This window comes from Panicum virgatum, chromosome 2N, assembly GCF_016808335.1.
Source record: "Panicum virgatum strain AP13 chromosome 2N, P.virgatum_v5, whole genome shotgun sequence".
NCBI lineage: Eukaryota > Viridiplantae > Streptophyta > Magnoliopsida > Poales > Poaceae > Panicum > Panicum virgatum.
The window spans coordinates 45,785,035-45,795,819 of record NC_053146.1 but is presented as its reverse complement, the minus strand read 5'-3'; the positions used below and the strand labels follow the sequence as shown (position 1 = coordinate 45,795,819).

The 10,785-nt window shown below is 51.4% G+C and overlaps 1 protein-coding gene across 1 annotated transcript; it reads left to right on the top strand.

The window, feature by feature from the left end:
* The first annotated feature begins 1,971 nt into the window (after window positions 1-1,971).
* Window positions 1,972-10,073, top strand: LOC120660716 (WAT1-related protein At4g30420-like). Its single transcript, XM_039939344.1, has 6 exons — window positions 1,972-2,302; window positions 2,412-2,486; window positions 2,705-2,821; window positions 8,911-9,292; window positions 9,398-9,549; window positions 9,664-10,073. The coding sequence occupies exons 1-6, from the start codon at window positions 2,130-2,132 to the stop codon at window positions 9,863-9,865; spliced, it is 1,101 nt and encodes a 366-aa protein (XP_039795278.1). The 5' UTR covers window positions 1,972-2,129; the 3' UTR covers window positions 9,866-10,073.
* The last annotated feature ends 712 nt before the right edge of the window (window positions 10,074-10,785 follow it).

Genomic DNA, 10,785 nt, shown 5'->3' with positions numbered 1-10,785 from the left:
CGGCTGCTGGGATCAAGTACGAGGAGCTCGGTTCGTGGGACGTGATCGACTACTTCCTCTACATCGACGCGCGACTTCTTCCGCTGCGCTGCGCGTCTAGTGATAACGATTTATGATCTTCTACTCGAAAATATCTTGGATTTATGCGGTAGTAATGCTAGCGTAGCCTATCGGTTTACCTACAGACCCAACCCTGTAGGCTGTAGGTTCCCGTCCTCCGCAAGCAAGTGAACCAATGCGCTGCGCTCCCTCCCCCACGGCCGTTACGTCGTTGCACGTGTCCGATGGGGACGCGACGAAAACCGCCGGCAATTATTGGTGCTCGCCTCGCAGGAGCCACTGGATCGACCTCCTCGCTCAAAAGCCGCCGTGGGCGCAGTGCGTCGATGGCCCCGGCCCGGCCCACCGGTTGAATGTGGCTGGGAATTGGGGGCGGGGCTCTTCGACTGCCGGAAAATATCCAATGGGCCCTCGTCGTTTGGACGCCACACACGCTGCTGCTGCTTGCATTGCTTGCGCGAGGGATCCGATCTGGGCTACTCGCGGCTGTTATTAGCAACAAATGACCACCGGACAAACTAGTCGTCAGGTTAGGCTTTGTGGAAGTGTCCAGCAATCAGGCAGACTCCCCACTAGGAATCAAGGATGGGGTAGTCGCAGCTTCTCAAGATCCTCTCAGGAAATGGAAATTATTAGTTTTATGGTGTTCACAGGGCAAGTGCGCCCACCGTGCCAGTTTTTCGTACCTTCTGATTACAAAGACATCCATTTCAGATGCAGATGTCATATGGTTTCTGTCTATGATGAAACATGACTTTGGTCACTAATTTTATGTGGCATATAAAATCCATGATTTTTTTTCTCTTTTGCAATCTACTAGTTGTTTGTACTTTCAAGGTAATACTTATTAGGGGCTACCAACCTCTGGCAGCTTGTTCGGATGGTTGATTGTAGCTGGCTGATTCACTGTAGCGGTTGATTTTGTGAGAGGACATGTACTGTAGCGACTGGTTACTATAGCAGCTAATTGCGGTGTATAACCTTACGCGTGGAAAGCCATTCAGTACAGGCTGTGAGTTCTACAACTGGAGATACAAGCCTGTGAATGGTACAGTACCACCAGCACTTATACGCCAACCACTACCACCAGCAGCTACACTACCACCAGCCAGCCAGCGCTTATACGCCAACCGAACAAGACAGGCTGTGGGTTCTACAACTGGAGATACAAGCCTGTGAACGGTAATCATACAACCAAAACCAATAATTGTACTTCCAGAAACTTATTAGGGGCTACCATGCTTGCCTGCAAAACTCGTCACAACTGTCCGCTCAAAATAAATATGTTCAGATTTGTACACATGGGCCAGATTAACCTGGGCTGTGTTTAGATGTTTTGAAAAAAAAAATTGCGATGGAATCTTGTGAATTTGAAGTACTAAATGAAGTCTATTTACAAAACTTTTTACACAGATGAGTTGTAAATCGCGAGATGAATCTAATGATGCTAATTAATTCATAATTAATTAATAATTAGCAGATGGTTACTGTAGCATCACTGTTGCAAATCATGGATTAAGTAGGCTCATTAGATTCGTCTCGCGATTTACAGCCCATCTATGCAAAAAGTTTTGCAAATCATGGATTAATTATTAGTGCCACTATGCATTGGTGTCTAAACCGAAATCGACACTGATAGGGGTTTCAAACTGATATTGATGGGGGTTTATGGTTCCAAGAATAATACTGTCCTAGCTAGTACACAAACTTTCCCAAGTTCCATAAGTTTGCTAGCTAGCTACCATGTGAGCACATGTCCCTGGAAACTTTTGCGTTGTGCAACCAATTAACCGCAGATCCTTATGATAGCAGGCACGTCCGAAAGTATGGTACCCTGTGAGAGCTCATGTAGGAAGGAACCTTTCTCTGGGTCTGGGCTATGTAAAAACCACCATCGCCTTCTCTGTTACTCTGTGTGCCAATGTGCCACTCGCCCACTCCTTCCTCCCCATGCTACATATAACCCTCCCGCGTAGCGCTTCAGCACCGTGTGCCACAGCCAGATCGAGCCACCGAGCGAAACAAAAACTGGCAGCGCCCGGAATTGCAGCCGCGCGCAGCTAGCCGCCATGGAGGAGTACAAGCCGGCGGCGGCCATGGTGGTGACGCAGTGCATCTATGCGGCGCTGGCGCTGTGGTCCAAGGCGGCGTTCACCGGCGGCATGAGCCCCCTGGTCTTCGTCGTCTACAGGCAGGCCGTGGCCACCGTCGTCCTCGTCCCTGTCGTCGTCGCGGCCAACAGGTATACCTACGGTGCATTTCTTCCCCTAGCTGCGGACAAAGCGAACCAACGACTGTGTTCCACTGATAATTCTGATCGTCGTCGGTCGTGACTGGTGATCGATCTGCAGGAAGAAGATGAAGGAGATGACGACGGACCTTGGAGTGGCAGGCTTCGTGTTGGTCTTCGTCGCGTCTCTTGTCGGGTATGCAAACGCCATTGCTAACGCTTGGAAGATACTAGTAGAGTAGTAGTAGCCACACATTCACGTCTATAGTAAGCTTGTATCGCCTATCCACATCGATCACCATATATTGAGTTATTTACAGGGTTGTGGTGGAACATTTTGTGATTCTTGTTTGCGAGCTTTGACATCAACTAACTGTGTTTTCATTTTGCTCTGTTCCATGCGACTGACGACAGGGCGACGGCGAATCAGTGTTTGTACTACCAAGGGGTGCATCTGGGCTCGTCGTCGATGGCAACGGCCATGACCAACTTAATTCCAGCCATCACCTTCGTCATGGCTGCATCAGTCGGGTGAGTACAAGGAAGAGAATCCGTTTCAGCTCACTAGTAGTGTCGGTACCCCAGGACTGGGGTACCCCCTCTTGCTGTGTCTGGGCAAGGATATTGTAGTTATCCTTAACTACAACCAAACAGCCGGACCCCTGCGGTCCGAAGACCTGTCCTCCCGACAATGGACCGGACCAGTTCCACGGCCGGGGAAGGGCCGGGGACGCCACGTATCCCAGGAGAGACAGGCGCTCAAGCGCAAGCAGCCGGGGCTCCGGACCCCCCGAGGAGTCCGGACCCCCGCGGGGTCCCGGACCCCTCATAGGGTCCCGGACCCCCCGCATAGCAATCGGACCCCTCTCCAAGGGAAGGTTTCGGCGCCCCGCCTCAGGATGGTCCGGGGCCGACACGTGTATGAGGCCCTTGGTCTCCATATTGAGGCCCTTAGTCTCCATATTGAGGCCCACCTACCTTCGCATTCATTGCGGTAGGTGGACGCCCGCATTGATATAGCAGAAGCCGAGGCGTTCGACTAGCCAGGGGACACTATTGATCGCGTATTACCAAGGTAGTGGGGGCACTGGCGCCGCCCACGCCGCGTCTGCCAGTCTGCCGTAACAGATGGATACGACGGCTCGGCTTCGCCCTTTATGACACTACGTAATAGCCTCAGCAGGCCACGCCGCAAGCTACGCTACTCCAACGGACACCTAGCTGACGGGACAAGAGAAGACCCCCCCTGAGTCAGAAGAGCAGCAGTACGCCTATCGGAGGAAAAGATTCGCTACCGCAGTAGCCACAGTCACGTTGGGCCCACCTGTCGGGGCTCCAACATCCTATGTATCTGCTCCCCCTTTGATCTATAAAAAGGGGGGGGGGGGCGCTAGAAAACCTCAGGCTGAGCGAGAGCCAAGGCCAGCGGAGGATAGGTTCATACACACCACCAAGAACAATACATCTCCCAGTGGACGTAGGGTATTACGCTCCGGCGGCCCGAACCACTCTAAAATCGTGTGTTCTTGAGTCCTCTTCTCAGCGTAGATTCAGCCCCATCGCCTAGTACTTCCCCGAGTACTCCCTCTCCGGGAATAGGCGGGTGCGCTCCGCCACCCGGCTGTGGGTACCCCTAGAAACCCCACGACATTTTGGCGCCGTCCGTGGGGAAGACAGGCGTTGGCTGGATTTTCGGGCTTCTGGGCCGTGTTCATCCTCTGCAATGACGAGCGAGAAGATGAAGGAAGGCAGCGCCACACTCACTTCACATGCCATAGCACCGGCGCTCCAACGCCCTCGGTGCGGCGGCGCACGGCAGCGACGCCTGCTGTGCGTCGCCACTGCGACACCTCTGAGCCGGCGTGACAGCGCGCAGCGGAGGCGCCGCTGCGCGCTGCCGCCCCTACGTCGACTCAAGGTTTTCTCTCAAGCAACAGCCACGCCTCCTCTGCGGTGGCATGGCGTCGACTCAAGGCTTTCTCTCAACATGGAGCCTGGAGCCGACGGCCATCCCGGAGGAAGTTGACCGTGTCGTCCTGCCGTCTCCAGCGCCGGGGATCCACCTCAGCGTTGCTCGGCGCTGCTGCAGACAAGACCCCGCCTCCTCGTGCGGGGGCCCCTGGCGCTAGCACCAAGGACAAGCCGGCGAACGACCGCACTTCTCCACGCGTCGCGCCGGTCCATCTGCTGCGCAAGCGCTCTGGTTTCCATCGGCAACGGCGACAGCAGGGGGAGGGGGCCTCTTCCATTCAAAGCCAAAGAATTTGTCTCATGCCATGTAAGCATGTGACAGCTCTCAGGCAAGAAGGGGTCCCCCGAGCTCCCGAAGTGATGCTGGATGATGCGGTTCAGGCACGTCCAGGGCGCCTTCACCTCCGAAGAACACACTGTATAGCATGCAGCTGTAGGTTACTCCTAAGAAAAAAAAAACTAAGAGAATTCCTCCTTTGTAATAGCGTGGCGTCTACGTGTGTGTCCAGAGCGGTCAAGGTCCGACCTTGTAAACCCGACCTCTGGCCCTATCACACAAACAGGCAAAAGCGGTCCGGAGCGGTGGAGGTCCGACCTCGTAATCCCGACCTCCGACGTATACCGTGACAACCACAATAATAAAGGAGACTCTCTTTTTTAGTTTTACCTAGGCTCCACCCTGATTACATCTATTCGCCTTGGTTTAACTATTCTTCTCTCTTGACCGGAGTTTCCCTTATTGCTAACAATCCAAGTTAAGTTGCTGGCTTGTGGTCAGGTGGAGACACCCCTTCTAGCTGGAAGGCGGTCCGGACCCCTAGGGACCTGCTCTGGGGAAGTGGTATTTGTATCCTGGGGTAGAGAAGCTCCGCGTGGCTTAGCCTGGTAATGTACCCTAAAGTTTACGTACTTCACTACCCTGTTACAAGTACTCTAGTATCCAAGACTGCTGTCTTTAGAGGTCCCGGGCTCTCTTCTAGTATAAGGCTTGGTTTCTTTGCACCTTACTATGAGGTCCGGTAACAAGCTTCATCGGATTGTCAGCAACGGTCGCTCCAAGTCCACTCCGGTGGCCCGCTCCGGCGGAGACCGCTCGCCACGGTCGCTCCAAGTCCACTCCGGTGGCCCGCTCCGGCGGAGACCGCTCGCCACGGTCGCTCCAAGTCCACTCCGGTGGCCCGCTCCGGCGGAGACCGCTCGCCACGGTCGCTCCAAGTCCACTCCGGTGGCCCGCTCCGGCGGAGACCGCTCGCCACGGTCGCTCCAAGTCCACTCCGGTGGCCCGCTCCGGCGGAGACCGCTCGCCACGGTCGCTCCAAGTCCACTCCGGTGGCCCGCTCCGGCGGAGACCGCTCGCCACGGTCGCTCCAAGTCCACTCCGGTGGCCCGCTCCGGCGGAGACCGCTCGCCACGGTCGCTCCAAGTCCACTCCGGTGGCCCGCTCCGGCGGAGACCGCTCGCCACGGTCGACAAAAGCCAGGTCCGGGAAGCAGTGCTTGCTCCCTGGGCGATCCGAAGTCTGTATAGCCGCTTAGCTTGGTTCCGTACCCTAAGCCTACACCTTCGTCGCCCCATGGAGAGCGCTCTAGTACCTAAACCTAGCAACGGGCATACCGGCCTCAGGGGTCCGGGATGCCCGCACTCTCCATGAGCTCACCAACGCAATCAACCTGCGTAGGAGCTCATCACGATGGTGGCCCCACCTACGGGTTCGTACCTCACCCGAGGTGGGCCCGGGGGCCACTGTCGGTACCCCAGGACTGGGGTACCCCCTCTTGCTGTGTCTGGGCAAGGATATTGTAGTTATCCTTAACTACAACCAAACAGCCGGACCCCTGCGGTCCGAAGACCTGTCCTCCCGACAATGGACCGGACCAGTTCCACGGCCGGGGAAGGGCCGGGGACGCCACGTATCCCAGGAGAGACAGGCGCTCAAGCGCAAGCAGCCGGGGCTCCGGACCCCCCGAGGAGTCCGGACCCCCGCGGGGTCCCGGACCCCTCATAGGGTCCCGGACCCCCCGCATAGCAATCGGACCCCTCTCCAAGGGAAGGTTTCGGCGCCCCGCCTCAGGATGGTCCGGGGCCGACACATGTATGAGGCCCTTGGTCTCCATATTGAGGCCCTTGGTCTCCATATTGAGGCCCACCTACCTTCGCATTCATTGCGGTAGGTGGACGTCCGCATTGATATAGCAGAAGCCGAGGCGTTCGACTAGCCAGGGGACACTATTGATCGCGTATTACCAAGGTAGTGGGGGCACTGGCGCCGCCCACGCCGCGTCTGCCAGTCTGCCGTAACAGATGGATACGACGGCTCGGCTTCGCCCTTTATGACACTACGTAATAGCCTCAGCAGGCCACGCCGCAAGCTACGCTACTCCAACGGACACCTAGCTGACGGGACAAGAGAAGACCCCCCCTGAGTCAGAAGAGCAGCAGTACGCCTATCGGAGGAAAAGATTCGCTACCGCAGTAGCCACAGTCACGTTGGGCCCACCTGTCGGGGCTCCAACATCCTATGTATCTGCTCCCCCTTTGATCTATAAAAAGGGGGGGGGGCTAGAAAACCTCAGGCTGAGCGAGAGCCAAGGCCAGCGGAGGATAGGTTCATACACACCACCAAGAACAATACATCTCCCAGTGGACGTAGGGTATTACGCTCCGGCGGCCCGAACCACTCTAAAATCGTGTGTTCTTGAGTCCTCTTCTCAGCGTAGATTCAGCCCCATCGCCTAGTACTTCCCCGAGTACTCCCTCTCCGGGAATAGGCGGGTGCGCTCCGCCACCCGGCTGTGGGTACCCCTAGAAACCCCACGACAAGCAGTCAATGTTTTCAAGCCGTATTAGGGAACCTAGGCATAAGAGCACCGATAAGATGACTAATCATACATGATTAGTTGAGGGTAGTCGAAGCTAGTTGGTAGTCAAGTCGTCCTTTCTAAATCCCCTCATACTTAGGATGTATATAAATTAATTAAAATAGATGGTCAATTATAAATTACATAACCATAAAGATTAAGATTCAACAATGGTTTGGTAGTCCATCACATAAATATCTCACTGAACAAGTATCCCTAAGCAAATTGTCAAACGCTAAACTATAGTTATGAGAGATTAGTAGTGAATTAGAAACCTGAAAGAGTGTATTATGAATCAAATATTAGTCGCTCTATGTCTAACCAGACAACTAATTGTGATTAGTTGATGACTAATTGGACAACTTGCAATCTAGTTGAGCAAATCGAGTTGCTGGATATAATTGGTACAAAAGAACCGATAAAGGTGATTAGTCTTAATTAGTCGGACGATCACACAAACGAGTACTCATTAATGGCTGCTGATGGTACCAGTGGCACTGCTTCTCACTTTCTCTGCTCCACTTAACGGCATACTGCAATTGTTTGGCTGCATACGTGGCTGCACGCCTGCACCTGTGGAGCTACAGCCGCGCCGGTGCCCGGGACCAACGCGCCACCTCATCATCACTCAATAATGCAACTCTTTTTCGGCGACCATCATCTCCACCACATGAACAACACATGATGCTGCCTACCGGAGTAGCGAGTCAGATCACTCCCTTTCTTCAAGGATAGATCAAGATCTCAGGCCGCCTTTTAATCAAGAGAAAAGTCTGATTTACACCTCAAACTATCGCAAAAGTTCAATTTTCAACTTTTAACTACGAAACCAGATAACATAGGCCATCCAACTATCAAAATCGGGCAAATTTAAGGGTGGTTTTGAAGGTGGATTTATATTATTTTATAAAAATTAAAATTATATTTAGATCTAAAAATTAAAACTAATTCATTTTAAATTAGAAAAAAATATGAAAGTAACCTATCGACTATTACTCTATTTGAATATTAATTATTAAAAAAATAATAGGCATAATTACAAGAAATAAAATATTATGAAAAAAATGGATCTGAATAATTGACAAGTATCATGCATGCCAATAAATAGGTTACAATTTTAAGAAAAATTCAGATGCCTATTTAGTAATTTTTTATTTAAAACGAATTACTTATAATTTTTAGTTTATATATAAATATTTTTTATTTTCACCAAATGGAAAACTACCTAAGGAGCTTAAATTTTCCGGTTTCAACATTTAGATAGCCTGTTTTATAGTTAAACGTTGAAAATTGCATTTTTATGATAGCACCCCGAGCTCGAAAGAGAGGTCTGGAAATTTTCAGCTGTGAACTCTGAACAGATCGGATGTAGTTGTAGTATCTCTGTTATGCGAAGTAGAGTCCAAAACCAGACGATGTCAGCCTCACAGGCGGCCTGGAGTTTCTTCATCCCATGCAGAACTAACACTTTCCAGCTTGCTTCGCAGTTTTCAGTTAGGACAAAACGTTTGTACGTTCACGGACGCACTCTTGTATGCCATGTTAAATTATTATGTAGGGACATTCACTAGCTCCCACCAGAGTACATGCCACTCATGCAATACTATGGATCGTCTTCTCCTCAGTCAGATCTATCTGTACGTCTCCGGTATCGTGACTTGGCGAGACGTACTATCTTGATTTGTCTGAAACTTTTTGTTTCTGACGAGGTCAAAATTCGCTCGGCAAACGTCAAATTACTGCCACTATCAATATCTCTGATGCCTCTGTACTGTCTGATTCGATCAACAGCCTTGAGAAGGTGGAGGTGAGGAGGCCGAGGAGCCTGGCCAAGATATTCGGCACGGCCGTCTGCGTCGGCGGCGCCATGGCCATGGCCTTCTTCAAGGGCCCCAAGCTGCTCGGCGGGCTGCTCGCCCTCCTCCACTCGCCGGCGCCGGGCAGCCAGTGGGTGACGGGCGCGCTGTTCCTCGTCGGCAGCAGCTCCTGCTGGTCGCTCTGGCTCATCCTGCAGGTGCCCATCTGCAAGTCGTACGTGGAGCCCCTGGCGCTGTCGGCGTGGATGTGCCTCCTGTCCACGCTGCAGTCCGCGCTGCTCGTCTCCTTCCTCCAGCCGGACCCGAACGCCTGGAGGATCCGCTCGCTCTTCGAGCTCTCCTGCTGCCTCTTCTCGGTACAGCTACAATAGATGATGATTCGTTCCTCGCTCTGATCGGCCGTTGCCATGGAACCTTGGAGATGACGCCGTCGTGGCCGTGTGCGGTCGGTGGTGATGCAGGGCGTGTTCGGGTCGGGCGTGACGTTCTACCTGCAGTCGTGGTGCATCTCGGTGAGGGGCCCGCTCTACTCGGCCATGTTCAACCCGCTCTGCACCGTCGTCACCACCGTGTTCGCGGCGACCGTTCTCCGGGAAGAGCTGCACGTCGGCAGGTCCGTTGCTTTGCTTGGGCCCCTGTCCACTTTCAAGTTTCAAGAGCTAGCCTGCAGATTGTTGTGTTGGGGGTGGAGTTCTGACGATGCATCTTTTTCTGCTCTCTTATTCAGCTTGTTGGGGGCCATCGCCGTCATCGCGGGGCTGTACGTCGTGCTGTGGGGCAAAGCGGGCGACGGAGGCAGGAGAGGGAGGGAGACGGAGCACACGGACGATTTGGAGAAGACGATGACCCGGTCGGATTCGATGCTCGACGCCGGGAACGGTATCGCCGAGCCGCTCCTGCCGGCGGATGGCGATCTAACGGAGAAGTAGATGCTTTTCTTTTTCAGCCGCTACCAGCTAGCCCGTTTCAGAGCTCATCACGGCTGTGTGAGCCAGCAGTTTCGGAGTGTCTTCTCCGTCATTGTGTATCATCTATGAGTGCAGTGCGCTCTCATTTTGGTCTCTAGCCCGCACGAAATAATTAGAATTAATATAAAAATAAATTTTATGGTTAATAAATATAGTTATATATCTTATATTCTCTTGCATCTATTAAATATTATAATACATATTTAAAATAAATATTTCTTATTATTTAGTTGCAATAGATTTATTTTGCATTACACTTTCATGTGTGTCTAATATATATTTAATTGAACCATGAGCAAATTTATGTGATTTTTTTAAAGAAATCCCCTCACTGATAAAGTTGCGAGAATGTTGCATTTTTGTGGCTGACTCCTAACTGAGTTGTGGGCTTCCATGAACTTGCACTACAAGGTATCATAGAAAACTCATATTATCTTTGTGACTTATATTAAGTAGCGGTATGTTTTATTTTATCATATAAATATAAAAATGAGCTCACCTTATATACTATTTGAATGATGTATTAAGTGTCAAGCCCAACAACCTCGATCGCAACTAGCCACCTGGACCACGTCTCCTAAACATTTTTTTTGAAACGCATGTTGAACACATCATGAGGTTCAATGAGAAAGGGAAAGTCCAGTTTAAACATTCAAACTATCACAAAAAATCCAATATTCAATCTTCAACTACAAAATTGGATAATAAGGACCATTCAATTGTCAACACCGGAAAGTTTAGCCCTTAGGATGATTTCAAAGGTGTTTTTGTATTTTTGAAGAAATTAAAAAAAATCAATTTATATCTAAAAATTAAAATTAATTTATTTTAAATCAGAAAATAAGTAACAGGTACAATGTTTTTTTTCTAAATTTATAACC

What these genes read in the sequence shown, in the direction of transcription:
- LOC120660716 (XM_039939344.1), top strand. Translation starts at nt 2,130, where the DNA reads ATGGAGGAGTACAAGCCGGCGGCGGCCATGGTGGTGACGCAGTGCATC. An exon ending in GTCGTCGTCGCGGCCAACAG is followed by an intron (nt 2,303 to 2,411) that starts GTATACCTACGG and finishes ATCGATCTGCAG; the next exon opens with GAAGAAGATGAAGGAGATGA. An exon ending in GAAGAGCTGCACGTCGGCAG is followed by an intron (nt 9,550 to 9,663) that starts GTCCGTTGCTTT and finishes TCTCTTATTCAG; the next exon opens with CTTGTTGGGGGCCATCGCCG.